Source organism: Poecile atricapillus, chromosome Z, assembly GCF_030490865.1.
Source record: "Poecile atricapillus isolate bPoeAtr1 chromosome Z, bPoeAtr1.hap1, whole genome shotgun sequence".
Classification (NCBI taxonomy): Eukaryota; Metazoa; Chordata; class Aves; order Passeriformes; family Paridae; genus Poecile; species Poecile atricapillus.
The window spans coordinates 103,612,276-103,628,328 of record NC_081289.1 but is presented as its reverse complement, the minus strand read 5'-3'; the positions used below and the strand labels follow the sequence as shown (position 1 = coordinate 103,628,328).

The following is a 16,053-nucleotide window of genomic DNA, read 5'->3' as shown; positions in this document are numbered from 1 at the left end:
AGAAATAAACCACTCATTTCTGGCTAACTGAAGCAGAAGCAGCAAAACTGTTCAGTGTGAGAGTGGTTCATTGTTTTACATTTCAGGCACAGGCATGACATAGTTTTACTTACCCAGCAGCATTGCTTGTCAGAATATTCTGTACATCCGTGGATTAAAGGTTTTGAAGTTGTGACTGTGAATCAGTATTTTTCTAACACTGGTCGAGATAACCAATAGCTGACTGAAAGGTAAATCTTTCAAACATTTAATCTCTAGGAGGTGTTTGCTTTTTTTTTTGTGGTGTTTGAGGTAGGAAATGGAACCTGGGAACAAAGAGAGCAGCTAGATTTTTGAAGAGATTAGGTACTCTGAAACTATTTAACAAGTCCACAAGTGGATACTTGTATGTGACAAAAACCATATTGTTTATTTTGGAGAAAAAAAGAAATATTAGAAGGCTAGAATATTTTTGTATATTTTTAACAAGGGTCTCCAAAACTTCATTATACCAGAAATTTGCTATCCTTCTCACCTACCTACCTTGAGACAAAATCCAGTACAGCAGTCTGTGTAACAATACAACTAACATATAGATTTCTTTAGCACTGCTTTGCAGCAACACAAGATTATCAAGTCTAGAATTATTTTTAATGGTTTAAATATGGAAATAGTAGAAAAGCTTCCTGATTGCAGTTCAAGATATCATGAATATCACTGTAAAAATAACAGTACAATGCATCCAAGGAAAAATTCTGAGCTAAATGTGGATGTTTTACCAGGGAATTTCAAAGCCATTTTTAAAGTCTTTTTAATGGCTTAAAAGTTAGTAATGTATGTGGATGCTAGAGAGTTTGTTTCCAACCTCCAAACTCAGAAACCGTGTCATAAAATGACATGAAATGGGAAGTAGTTTCTACCTCTTCTGTGAAGAATGTAAGATTGCCACTCTAGTCATGAACTTTGCAGGAAAAAATAATAATGGAATAGAAGTAAAAGATCCCTAAAATTATCTGAAAAGAAACTGAAAATAGAGAACTTTATGTCTGAGGACCCACTTGACTAACACTATTTTACATTCTATATTGAAGTCTTGACAAGACTTCTGGGGTTTATTACATTTTGCCTGGTAGGGAACGCTGATCATTGATCAATCTATTAAAATTGGCAATACTTTTATTAATATTGTAATAGTATTTTTATTAATAATGTTTCATTAAATATTTATAATATTGTTGATATCTATGTGAGTTCATGTATGCATGTGTGGAAGAGTTGGAAAATAAATTAAAACTTTGCTAGAAGCAAACAGCAGTTTTCTCTGTAGTTTCACATATGAAACACATCTGGTATGTGGTACGGGTTGTCATATCTTACCATCAGTAATGACCATTTAAGTTATACAGGCATGTGATCTTGCATATGTGTTAAAAACCAGAAGTTCTAAAGTTGGAGGAGGATAAAGAATATTCTGAAATACTGTTAAACTTAAAAAATCAATATTAGAGAAATTGTGAGTGAAGGCATTGCAAACTAGCAGTTTCATCTATATAATCTTTTTACATCATAGATGTATTTAGTTCATATAAAATATGATCAGTTATGTAAATGGAAAGTAGAAAACTATTTTGGTGTCATATGAGTGTCTTCAGTACATAATGAGAATATTAAAGAGGACAAATCTAATTTAGACAATTATAATGAGTCACAGCAATATGCCACATCATGACATTCCATGACAACTAGAAACTAACTGTCCCTTACATATCACAATAGTTAATACTAGTAGAAATATTTCAAAATAATAATGTTTGAAGTGCAGTTGTCTGTAAGAGTTTTCTTGTCTGATCAAAAATTTCTGTTTCTGGTATATGTAGCACTAATGCTAGTGCTATACTAGTAAATACTAATTTACACTAATGTTGCTACCTTCTTCTAGGAGTTTGCTGCTACCAGACCACATACTGAGCTAGGTAATTTTTCTGACCTTGTAGAGAACTCTTTAGATAATTCTCTCAGTATTAAGTTTGTATCCATAGAAGGAACAGGACATTGCTGACATCATAGCAAATGAAAACAATCCTATTAAATGTGACTTTAATTCAGGAATATTAATTAATGATGAAGTTCTTCTTGAAAGTGTCAAGCAGTTGCTTGGATTAGATGACCATAAATATTTTTCAAGATAAATTGTAATACACAGACAATGAACTGTGTTTCTGAAGGTGCTGTCTTCCTCTCCACAGCAGTTGGATGATACTCAGGACTCTTTGGGGGAGCAGTTTACTGATCTTCAGTTAGGTACATGTTGGGTCTCCCTTGCAGGCCACTGTGGCAGGGCTGTGGTTTCTCAAGATGGGTTCCACACTGGGTGTTTCAGCAGCAGAGTGGGTCTGTGGTGTGAAGAAAAACTGTGATCTGAGACACTTGTACTAAGAAGATCCCCTATTTCAGGTGCAGTTTTACTACAGAGGGGTTTGGTGTATTTTGCTGCCAAAAAACAAAACTATATAGATTAATGTGATGCAATACTTCTCAAAAAAGCATTTTGTAACTGTGCAGCAGACTCACCAGGAGATGAATTTTTGGGTTTCATCGCAGATAGCAATAGTGTGAAGCTGAGATATCTCCTAAATTCTGTAGTGTTCTGACATTTCTGAAACAGCTTTGGATGTGTTTGTGAACAGGGGAGAAGAAATGATGCAAATGAAGACAGCAGTCAATCCGTTTTGCCCTTTCTATAATTCTTGTACAGATGGCACCAAGTTCATTTCTTATTACCCTCAAACGTGGAACATATGCAATGTGCAGCAGATCTTTGAAGTGATAATGAGTAGCCATGTTGTTAATAGCATCACCAGAGAGATGGTCATGAGGGCAAGATAAGCAGGGAATGGCTGGAGCTCCATCAGCAGTGGGGAATGTCAATATCGCTGGCATCAACAAAGCTGTAATTGCTGAGAAGGCAAAGCAATGCCGAGAATAAAATTTAGCATGTCTTGGGATTTGGGAGCAAGAATAATTTCACATCATTCCTAAAGCAAGCATTTTACTTGTTTATTTTCTTCATAATTCTCCACTGCAGAATGCTGCAACTTCTGTTTTTTCTGCACAGTCAATGAGGCATGTTGTAATAGCAATTTATTTCTTTGACCCTCAGGGATATTTTTCTTTACAAAGAGAGGGATCATTTGGGTTTTCAGATGGAAACAGAAAATATTGGGACATTGCTCTTTTTGCTTCCAAATTAAAATTCCAAAGGAAGGAATGGATAGCTATTTACACTGTCTGTAATAATGCTCCAAATTGTTATTGGTTACTATCTAGGTTGCACTCCCCCGAACCACAAAATATACTCAAGCCTGTTTTGCATGACATAGAAAATCAATACCTAAATATTCTCTGCATTGTATCAGGTAACAGTTTTAATTTCTACATTCCTTATTCTGCTGCTTTAAAAATGTATGTCATAAAAAATCCACATACTTTGACACTTTTCTAATATAGCTATGTATTCAAATCTGCTCTCAATGAAGTTGTTCATATTTCTGATTAATCTCAGTGGATGAAATGATAGTGTTGATTATTTACAGGTGTTTATTTTCTTTATGTTTTTCTTCTGTATATTTGTGATTCTCTGCAATAGCATGAAATGGAAGACCAGGTGATACCTCACTGCTGGCTTCCTTCCTTGCCAAAATTTTAAAGTTAAGATTTTTTTTTTAGCAGTTTTAATTGAAGAACACTAAATATTGTGTTTCATTTCAGACCACTTTAAAGCAGAGTGCATTTGGAATTTTGTCTTTTTTCCTCAACATTCTGAAAACCATTACTTTTCATACAAGGAAAGTTCCTTATATAGAGAGAGCTCCCAGATCTGATGTGAAGGATAGTACAGGGCAGCACCATCAAGAACATGTGAAACTTCTATTTTCATTCAAAGAAGTTTCAATTTACAACCTTTTAGTTTGAAAAGCATTTACCTTTCATTCTATTTTTTACAGCAACTGCTGACATAGAATGGGATACTGTTACCCAGCTGCAGTTCTGGAGGCTTAGCCTAACCTAGACAGCCATTACCACTGACTGCAAAACCGAAATGATGTGCAATGTGGCTTGGGGCAGGGCATGTCACCCAGTAAGGTTCTATTTGCCAAGACTAAGACTTAGCCTGTCAATTCAATGCACTCAATACTTCTGCTTTTCAGACATATTTGGAAAGATGGTGGTATTTTCTGGTTTCATGTTTTGTGGGGATCCAGGTAGTGTACCTCCTGATTTTGTCTTTTGTAGGGGTCTAGCTTATGCTGAAGTTGGCTGACTACAGTTTAAAACCCAGCTGCTCCATAACCCTAAGGGAACAAGGCTCCCCCTGGACCCTGATTAATTGTGTGTTAGGATGGAGGTGTTTCTAGGATACACAGTGATAGAGCTGTCTGATGGAAGTTGTCATGACTGAACTGCAGATGGTTCCAGAGCTGTGTAGCTGTTGGGTTAGGGGAAGGAAAAGCTCTGGAATACAATTACAATCTTATAAACTGGAACTCCACCTAAATCCATCTATCCACTGAAGAGTGATAGAGCTGGTTGGGTCTGTGCCATGGTCTTCAGAAATCAGCTCTCTCCCCTCCCATGGGTGCCTGTGCTCTCAAGAAATGTTTGCAAAGCCTCTCTTGCAAATGAGAACCAGTTTCAGTAGAACTGAATTGTATTGGAGCTTCCATTTCTTCCTGTGAAACATGAGGGATATTTGTTACTGAGAAACAGTCCACTGCATTTTCATAATCTTATTTGTGCTTTATTCTGAACAGAAGCCTGATTATAATGAAATGCCATTTGTTTGTGTTTTAGAAATTATGCCCTCTATTCTGAAAACGTTTTTCTCAGCTTTATTTGCTTAGAGCAGGTCAGAAGACAAAGTAAAAGTCACTCTTGATTTTAGCAGAGCCTGTTGCTCTTCACTGGTCAGTCAGCACAGGAAATCAGTATGCTAAAAAACACCTACATGCCATGAAAAAACCACAATGTATTTCAATTTGCTTTAGAGACTTACACAAGTTACTTTGGTTACAGAAAACAAAAAACTGACCCTACTTCCCTTTTCTTTTAGCCAGTGTCCTGTTCACATCTTAGGCAACAAGAATCACTCTGCTTGAAAAAAAAAGGTGCATAAGTAATTCAGACAGAACAGTTTTACTTCAGCCTTGAGAGAGCCAGCTGAGGAGAATAATTTAATACTTGGCTCTGCAATCTCCTGAGGTATAGCAGCAGGTACCAGCTAAGCTTCTTAATACCTTAGTACAAATTTACTGCTATATTTTTTTTCAAGGGTGTTCAAAAATTCGAGGGAGAGTAAGTAGATTTCTGTGCAGGCCAGAAAATTAAATGTTTTAGTGCTCCAGAATCCAGGCTTTTCATTAAAATAAAAGAAACAAAGCCTGAAAATTTTATTCTAACTATTGCTGTCACACTGTCAGTTTTAAGTGAGCATGAGAACTCTGCTGAAAGAAAAGGTCTTCTTTCTAAACTCAGAAACATTGCACCAGCTATGATGGACCTAGTAACAAATTGCTGTCTACTCTGGGTCCAGTCATCAGAACACTCTGGTCTCGGTGCCAGCTAGCCCTGAACACACATAAAACAACTCTGTCATGCTTTATAGGCATCTCAGAGGGCACTCACAGGTCTCCTGGAAGAAGGAGATCATCCTACCTATGAATTTAAGACAAAGTTTTTATATTACATTTGGTGATCTCTCCATGGCAAAGTTTAGATGAGATATGTACACTTCAATACCATGTGAAGTTTCATATGAATTTTATGTGAAATCTGCAACAAAACATTAATGTCTTTCCTGAAATTATAAGAATTTATGATGACTGAAATATAGTATTTTCTTTAAATTCCCACCCACACAACAAGCTATTTCAAACATAAACATTTTGCCTTTTCACATTACATTCTTTTAGAATTTTATCTTCTGTTCTTACTGTCATCTCTTTGTTTTAAAAATTAAAGTTACAAGAGAGGTAAGCCAGTACTGCAGAAGCTTTAAAATGTATATTTGCCCAAAGAGTGTTTTATGCAGTGTACAGTGTTCTGTAGCTGCCTAAAAGTGCCTTATGTCATTGTTTTTGTTTTGTTTTTTTTCATCTGTTGCCTTTTTGGAAGAAAAAAAAAAAAACTTTAGGCAATTTATCTGAATATTACTTACACTAAGAAATAAATGAAAGGCTTAACAAAACATTTTCAAAAGTTTCAGTGCTGATTTTGTTTTGTTTTTAATTCAAAAGCTTTAAGGAAGGGGTGATTGAAAAAGAATGTTCATTCCTGGTAAAAGGTAACACTGAAAATCTTTCTTATTTCTACAGTATCCGAGAAAGGGACAGCAATGGTTCCTATGCCCTGTGCCTACTGAATGACGGAAAAGTACTGCACTATCGTATTGACAGAGATAAGACAGGAAAGCTCTCCATACCAGACGGAAAAAGATTTGACACACTGTGGCAGGTCTGTTAAATTTATATCATAGGGATATCTGTCATCACATTTCCATGTAACTGACCAAGGCAACGTTGTTTTATTTTGCCTTGTGACAATAGTCTTTGGCTTAAACCAACAGATTTTGGCAGGTTATTTGTCATATGTTTCCAACATTGTGTGGTTACTGTACATGAAGAAAATACCTGTTAATATGGAAAGCTGTGTGAGTGTAGATAATTTTTCAATGTGATGCTGCAACCTGGCCAAGTTCAAAACTGTGATTAATTATTCAGTTCTCTAGAATGAAAGTCTGTTTGCATATGCAAGTAACCATTTTCAATAATGGATATGCTTGGTTTAGTCTTTTGCTTATGTCTTTTATGACAGCAACCAACAGAATTCTAGCAAGCACAAAGAAGGTGGTTTAAGATGTTGCACACAAAATGCAGCCTTTAGCTTTGAAATTCTCTACCTTCAAGTCTGATAAGCATGGCTTGCTGAGATTTACCACCATAATATGTCTGAACCCTGGAAAAGATTAAGCAATTAAGAAGTCCATAGCTGACTCTGCCATAGTTGATACTAAAGCTGAATATCAGTGAAATGACTGTGTAAATTGAAAATACTAAGGGAATTGAAATCCCTGCAGAAATCTCTTATGTCCTCTTGCTTAAAAATCTATTAAAATCAATAAAGTGAGTCACAGATCTAAAATATGAATCTTTGCTTGCATATATAAATTCTTAGCATTTTTGTAAATGTCCTATATATTACTTTCCTGATGTCACTGGAAATTTAAAAGCAGCTCTGCTGTCTTATAGTTTTTGTGAACGTCTGCAACTCATACACTCACAAACTTTCTCCTTTAAACCCAAATGGAAAATTGTAGTGACAAACCTGTAAAAAGTTATGTGGCAAGGACAATTCAGGAGCACAAATGGCCACAGCTACTGGTGCTATACATTTATTAACTGTGCACATCCCATTGTAGTTCTGAGGCCCAAAGAAAGCATTGAATATTAGGGAAATTCTTGCATTGTAATTATGTCCAAAAATTAAAAAGAAGGAGAAAGAAAAAAGGAGAAAGAGAGAGGAGAGAGAAAGAGTGGGAATTCAGGGACATACAAGTAAGTTATTTGCTTAGAGTTACAAAGATGTTTAATAGCAGAACCTGGGGTGGAATACTGACCCTTACAAGTCCAATTTCTGGATCATGTTGTACATCTGTCCACAAGGTTACTTCAGAAACATGCACCCCTCCTAAACAGAAATAAAATAAAGAACATGTGCAGTAAAGATCTGCTGTATGCTGAGGTCATTTTTGTAATATATATTGACTATTGTACATATGCACACATTCCTAAAGAGGTAATATATTTAATGATACCACCTTGATAATTTCATATATTTTTCTCATTATTTCTTTTTTTTCTTCCCCTCTCTTTCTGCTAGTTAGTTGAGCATTATTCATACAAACCAGATGGGTTATTAAGAGTTCTTACCATTCCTTGTCCACAACATGGCTCAGAAAATGGTGAGTTATTCCTATTATTTTTATATGTGTTAAAAGACATGATAATTATGATAAATTTTTGTGATTTTTTTTCCACTTGCCATATAGGTGAGTGCAGATTTTGCATATTTTCAAATGAGGTGATGTCTGCCAGACTGCGCATGATGGAGGTAGATCCTGTAGTTTAAGGTTACCAAATCTAAATTACTGCTGGGTTTAATTTATTGCTGGATCAGAAATGTGCTTTGCTGCTCAAAGTGGTAGTGCGTGTTACTTGGACCACAAGCACAAACAAGGTGGTCTTCCCAGCACTGCTCCAGTGGTCTTTTACTCCAAGCTGAAGCAGGCACTGCAGCAGTGCTGCTGCAGGAATTCAGGCTGGGTGCATTGAGGTATGCACCCAACAGGTGAATTCCCATGTCAGGGGAGGAGGGCAGAACAAGCCACTGGCTCCTCCCAGCACTGAAAATGGGGTCAGAGAGGCATTCCTTGACAACATGTGGGAGAGGACGAGGAGATGGAGGAAAAGTGTCAGTGTGCTTTCTATCCTGTTTCTTCTTTAATGTCATGTCACACTGAAGAGATGTTGTCCTCCATCTTGCCCTGACTGAAAAGGGAAAAGGGATGCATCTCACTAATCTGTGTCCAACTTGTGCTCTTCCAGAACTGGTTTTCTTTCTCTAAGGCTACCTTCTGTCATTCTAACTGGATACCAGTGCCATGGTGAGAGGATATAGAATAATAGAATATAATCATAGAACAATTTAGATTGGAAAAGACACTCAAGATCATCAAGTCTAACCCCAAAGTTTTTACTTCTTCCATTCTTTTGAAGCACTACATGCTTTTTCCACCATTATTTTCCTGCTCTTTTCAATCATTTAGGCTCTGCATTTCCTTTTGTCTCTGTGGCTGGAAGTACCAGAGTCTGCTGCATATGGGACAAAAGTAAAGAAGATAGTCCAAGAGAAGCACTGTAATGTGATCTGAAAACTAGACAGTTGGTCCCTTCTGTAAAATTCTGTGGTCTTACACTAATATCTCACCTTTCTCTGTATCATTTTACATTTGATTCTTTTGCAGATAATCTTGGTTTTAATACTCACCCTTCCTCTGGAACACTTCCTAAGGTAAGTGAAGGTGGTAGTATAGCAATAGCATTCATTTGAGTAGGATTGCAGTCACATACTGTTCTGGGAATCCTAATTCTTGGTTATTTTTTCATCTGTCAGTCTATTTTTCTAGGGTTGTAAACAGTGAATTGAGAAGAAATGTAACATATTCTGTCATGGTATTGCTTTCATTGCATCCATTTTTTTGGATGTGCTAATCATAATTTAATTTTGTGCACATGTAATGTATGTGAACATAAATTTAATGTATGTGAAAAAACAGTATTTTACATAGGCAAGATGCATCATTGGTGTTCATGTTCTATAACGATTGTATCAACACTAGGAGGAGAGATACCACATTGCTTACATTGTTCACTTTGAGAATCTGCTGACTGAAGCAGAAATGGAAGTTCAATTTATTTTCATATTTGGTCTGCGCAGTTGCAGATTTTGAACAAGGGTTTAATTTCTTATGCACTGCCTTAGGGCTGATTCTTTCATCCACTCCATGAAGAGTAAGCAAGTCCACCTATTATTGTAATTACCTAAGTTCTCAAAGGCCATTGACTACAGAAGCCACCTGAGATGTGATACATCCACAGAATCACATAATACTGTATTGATCAATGTACCTGTTTCATCTGAAATAGGTAGTTAATTTTAGTCTCCCAGCATAACTTAATCATCTAGGTCATTATCTTGATGCAGTCTCTCATTATAGAAAAAAATTATTCAAATAAGCAATTACGTCTATTTCAATAAAATTGACTCCTACCAGGCCTGTGAACTACTCTCATAGTTTCTCTTTTGGAAATCAGGTAACTTTTTAAAACATTGGAAATTAAGCAACCAAAATCAGCCCCTTTTTAATTAAAAATATTTTTTTTAATGTATGAATTCTTTATTATTAAAAATAAAAATATTTTTAAAATTTAAAATAATTAAATATAAAATACTGCCTTGAGACATGGATCTGTGTCATTTATGAGGATATCAATGAAGTTTAAGCACACAAGATCATATGTCTATCATCTGGTATACATATGGTTGCAGAGATAGGACAAGCACATTTAGTGTGGTAATATCATGTAAGTTTCATAATTTCCACAGAAAAATTCACAGTATAAGTACAAATTTAACTGCTAGTGCTTAAGACTTGTCATGATAACTAAAAAGAAAGTCACCACAGCTAAGTAAGAGTGTATATTTTGCAAATATTCTACTAAAACATTGTTTTAAGCTTCAATATATTTGACATTTTTAACTTCTTAAAACTGAAATCTGAAATTTTTGTTTTCTTTGGGACTTCTTAAAAATGAGACTGCTAAATTACTTTCTTGTAATATAAAACATAGAAATGGAAAATTTTAAATAACTATTATTGCTTATGGAGCTCAAAGACTTCACTTGATATTCCTAGGTTCTCGCACATCAATACTTTTGTGCAAAACCAGTAACTCATGAAGATTTTTAATATGCCTGAAATACAATTCAGATTACACAAAAGCAAACCAGCCTGAGGAGAAGGAATACAATCGCAACCATACATACTACAAACACAATCCTATGTGAAAGATGTACAATCTATCTTCATATTATTTACACTATGATAATTAACATTTAGGAGTTTCCAATATTTCTAGTATTCTGCACAGGTTTTTTTATTTATGAAAAACATTGCCAAAATATGTAAATTGGAATAATGAATTTTTAAATTTGGTATCAAAATAAGTCTAATGAATTTGAGAAATGTCCTGGGAAAAAAGAGGAATAGGGCTCAGTAGAAACTAGTGCAAGATATTGCACTTTTGGTAGTCAGATATAAATCACAGAATAGTGAGCAGACACTGCTTTTCAGAGGATGTTATGCCTGCAGTGAATCAGAATGGGAACAAGGATGAGCAGCCACCATGCTGGTGGAGTAAAAGGGAAACACCAATGTGTTCCCAGCTTGTTCAGCACTGGCAAGGTCTCAGCTGAAAGACTTTCACCAGTTTTTGGCACTGCACTGAAGAATGTTGTCCAGCAGGAGAAAATCCAAAGCAAGGCAACAGGAATGATCATGACCTGTGAAAAAGAATAAATTATAATAAAGAACCAAAAGAGAGAAAGTAGAGGAACAAAACATAATGGCCAGGTCTCAGCAACAATCTAATACTGATGCTCCCATCCGGACCAATTTTTCAGTATTTTTTTCCTTTTTATATATATTACAGTCTAAACTACAGTGGTGCTATTCCAAAGTATTAGTGGAATAGCATGCCCAATCTGAAGCTGTTTTCAATTTAAGAAGGTGCGTGAAATGTAAAAAGACCTGGTGGATGATATGCAAGGCAGACTGCCCAAATGATTTATCTGTAAACTGTTGGTTATATAAAGGCTTGGAGTAAAATTTCCATCAGGGATGTAAATCTACATCAGATTTGTCTAGTATTTGCTATTGTTCCATGGACAAATTTGGAGTAACAAAATGCTGAAGTTTATTATAATATGGACATCTCCTTTTTAGTCATACTGATATGCTTCCTCTGCAAAAGAAGAACTTTATGCTAAATGTCTGTACTGAAGATAATTTTCCATGCAGAATATGGAGAGTTGCTTGTTCTTGCTTCTGCCAGAACATGCATGAGCTGGGATGTTTTTTGCCTTTCATCATGGCTAGGTTTAAGGTGATTTTGACTCCTTCCATTTTTTACATTACTTTTTCCTCCCTGAAATCTATTCCATCCCAATATATATTTAAACCGACAGAGGAGATTTTGAAATGAGTCTTTAGTTCAGTTCTCCAGCTGATGACATTATAGTGAAACTGCCAAATTCAGTCCATTTCCCAAATTCTTCTCAACCTTTCTCAGTATTTGGTTTAGTCACAATGTTTCAGCTGGTAATAATAGACCTAAACTTTAAGAGTGTAGCCTAAATGTAACTAGTTGCCATGCCTAATGAAGAATTCATCTCAATGTGCATTTGTAGGTCTAATACAAACTGTAAACAAAATGTGAGTTAAGCAGTATTACCATCACTGCAGGGGGTTGCTTACTCAAGTGCTGGGAGGTACTCTTGTTGAAAAAGTATAATGAGAACCATGCTCAGCTTGTGCAAAGGAGCACTTGACCTCTTAGAGAATTAATCTGTTGCAGAACTGTAACTAAGTAGTACTTCAGGTTTCATTTATTCCCAATATGGAATGAAAATTTCATGAACTAAAAGAAAATAACTGACTCAGTAACCTTTTTCAATATGCAGTATACTGAATTTTTATGTATCATAACTATGAAGAATGTCAAGTGTCAGAAAGGTTTCTGTTTTTCCAGCAGCAACAGGGACCACATGGCTACCTTTGGTGCCTTGAAACAGAAGACATCTTTTTAATGTGAAATCAGACATTTTCTTTTAAAAGAAAACTAGGAAATATACTAATTCTATCAATTAAAAAAGATGTCTTTTCAGAAAATAAGTCCAAACGAGCTATTAAAATGTTCAGAACATCTGAGTTCAAAAGCTGTTTAAAGTGACTGAGAATGTGGCTCCGATTATTGTTTTAGCCCCACTATCAGTCTAAATGTTTGAACAATAAGTGCTTCATCTCAGTTTTTAATAGTCAGGTATGATCTCTCAGTGACCACTAGAAATGCTAATTTATAACTTTTAATTGAGTTAATGTGTTCTTGTAAAATATATTTGCACATCTTTTAAAGGTGTCTTTACAAGCAACATAAGCATTTGCGTAAAATGTAAAGGCTGTTCCTTTTTTTTGGACTTAACATTACCTTGTGTGCTTTCTGCTTCAACAGCTACATTGTTTGTTGTATGGCCAAAGTGTGCTTCAAATTTTGCTCGATACATTATTCATACTTCCAGACACCAAAGTTATCCACTCATTTCTAGATATGTTTGGGGGTGGGGGGAGGGGGACTAAAGTTCAGTGACAGAGGCAGGAGAAACATACAACCTACTCTGTAAGTAAAGATCTGGAAGAAAGGCAGTGCATTTGAATTTAAAAATTGCCTTAAGATATTTAAGTTACAGGTTCAGGATAATTTGACAGTAATATAGATGAAATAAAATTTAGTACTAAGATTTCCTGTACTACATTTGTTTGATGCATCCTATGTGTACTTGCAGGCACATGCAACAGAGAGTTTGGGAGTTTTGTTCTTTTAGAGTGTTTTTTTCTTTTAGAGTGTTTTTGTTCTGTGAAATACCTTTAGCTGTTTTCATGACACATTTACTGTTCCTCTTTGACATTGTGGTTTCTAGAGTTGGGCAGGAGGTGGAATTATCTCAAGACTCAAATCGTACACCTTTCCAAAGGCCGGCAGCAAAAAGGTGCCTCATATACTTTTTTTAGGTTTTTGACTGAGTTAAAAATACTTAAACAACTAATTTCACTCTCTTGTCCCCTTCTTTTTGCTTGCTGTCTTGACTACTAACAATTTTGTAAGCTTTCTGCATCTGTCCTAATCATCTGCATAATTACGGGCTTGATTTTATAACTGAAGCAATGGTTTGAAGGAGTTTTAAAAATAGAGGGTCTCTTTATTTAATTTCTGGCATACCAAAATAATGCAGATCTCAATATTTCTGCAAATGAAATGTGATAAAATATTTTTCAAAACCACTCAGTTATTGCAGAAGAAAATTTATATTTCTACTCTCCTTCCTAATTAGAAAATTATCTTGCTTACACAATTATGTTATTACTGAACACATTTAGGGAACAATAAAAACAACAAAAATGCCTACTTACATAACCCGTGTGCACAAATCTTGTTATGCGTTCACTTACATCTAAGCAAATGTAAGATGTCACAGGACCAAGCAGAATGGGAAAATTGGGAAAAAGATGCCAGGGAACCAAGGGGAGCCCAGCCCTGTCCTAGTGTAAATGCTTTTGCATGGCCAGAAAATGGTGCTGTCCAGTAATTTGTGTAGCTCTGAAGCATGTAATTATGAGGTTGTTTGCATGCTGAGAATAATATATATGCCCTTATTTGATCCATGAGTCTCTCTTTCTGTTTATTGATTTATTTCCAGTTGGTCTTCAACAAAAATGAGCAGGCATGATATGCTACTGTTCGGAGTGAAAACCTGTGTTTGATACTGTATTTGATAATCCTGATAAATAAAAAATATTCTTTTCGTACAGCTTCAGTTCACTTTCGTACTGAAGTACCAACAGCTGTTGTCAGCTGTGTATCCCTACAGGACCTACACCTCTTTTTCAGCGTGTGTTTATCATACACAAATGCAGACGCAGCCTCACGATCTGCTCTCAACCATCTGAAATACAATGCCAAAGTAGCACATACTTTGGTCTGATTCACTAAAATGAGAGTGGGGTCTGAACTCTGTAGACATGTTTTTGTCACACTGCTGTCTGTTAACATGGTAAAACCTGTGTCTTGCTCTAGTCATTTTCTGCTGTCAAATACGTATTTCCTGCCTTCTGGGCAACATACACAGAGTAGAGACTGAAGCACCTTGGCAGAGTAAAATCATTTAACAAAAGAATTTCAGAAACATGATTTGATCATCATTTACATGTACTTTATCCTGAATACTCACACTCACATCATATTGCCAGATTTTAGACTCTAGACAAAATTTGTGCTCTGAACAATTCTAAGATTTATCATTTGTTAACCACAAAGAGCAGAGTTTACTTTAGACTTGGTTAATTACGCAATTTCTTCTACTATGTCAAAAGCTTTCAGATTGTAAACCAGAAAAAATATATATCTTTTATTTGTTATGTTATATTTACTCATTCTTGGGATTTTTTTTTTCTTTTTAATTTCACAAATGCACTATTTTTATTAAATTTTTGGATCCAGGTCAAAATTTTTCAGTCTTTTACTGGTGTAAAATTGTCAATTTAGACAATTTAAGTGAAATCCTGCCACCTAGTGGCAAGTGAGATGCCTTAGCCAAAGCTCATCTCATGGCTAATGAGGTGTTTGTCATGCAGTATTTAGCTCTTAATTTTTAATAAAATAAGATGACTTTATGGTCTGAAATTTTTTGAATCAGGGTTATTAACCTAAAAGAATATTGCACTTTCTTTACAGATTTTCTTCATGAGACTATTACTATACTCTTTCTATAAACTTATAATCATCACTGTGAAACTCAGATTTAGAGTAGTTGGAGCCATTTCATTCATACATCACATTTTTAAAAGGCTTCTGTAGAGGACTGTTTTGTTGTGTTATTTTTTTAATGGTTGAGTAAATCCATGTTCATCTTGCCCATTCTCTGTTTCTTTTAAGAATACAAGAAGTAATCACTTATCCTATACCTTAGATGTATTAAAGACCTTTTGTCCAAAAAAGATCTGCAGAATTATACTTTCTGTTTTTAAAGTGTAGGGAAGAAAGGACTCTGCATTTAAATTATAGTTAAATGAAAAGGAAATTTTATTTTACTATCACTCAGATCACTGCATATGGAAGGACGCATACCTCCTGCCCCATTTCTAGTCAGTCATGATTGACTTTAAGAGAAAAAAATTCCAATTCCTAGTAGAAAATCCTTTTCAAAGTTATACAGGCTGCTACATGCCATGAATACATGACTGGCAGGACTAAAGAAAAATATTTGAAGTTTTCTGAATGCTCAACAATTTTCCCAAGTTGGTAATAGGAGCTGAAAATGTGCCTGTGAAATATTAAATTGCAGTTCACCCAGAAATCACAGAGTCACAGAATGTTAAGGCTTGTAAGGGACCTTAAAGAACATCTAGTCACAGCTTCCTCTGTCATGAGCAGGGACCCTTTCCACTGGACCAGGTTGCTCAAGGCCTTATCCAATCTCTCCTTGAAAACTTCCAGGGATGTGGCATCCACAGCCTCCCTCTGCAACCTGTTCCAGTGCCTCACCACCCTCACAGGAAAGAATTCTTTCCTATTATCTAAACCAATTTTTCCCTCTTTCAGTTTGCACCCATTACCCCTTGTCCTG

General features: G+C 35.5%; 1 protein-coding gene across 1 annotated transcript in view; it reads left to right on the top strand.

Annotated features, from left to right (window-relative positions):
* Positions 1-16,053, top strand: part of SYK (spleen associated tyrosine kinase) — a 49,853-nt gene that overhangs the window by 21,886 nt on the left and 11,914 nt on the right. The window contains exons 5-8 of the mRNA XM_058828280.1: positions 6,351-6,489; positions 7,915-7,996; positions 9,059-9,105; positions 13,351-13,419. Coding sequence (XP_058684263.1) covers positions 6,351-6,489; positions 7,915-7,996; positions 9,059-9,105; positions 13,351-13,419 — 337 coding nt within the window. The remainder of the gene's footprint in view (positions 1-6,350; positions 6,490-7,914; positions 7,997-9,058; positions 9,106-13,350; positions 13,420-16,053) is intronic.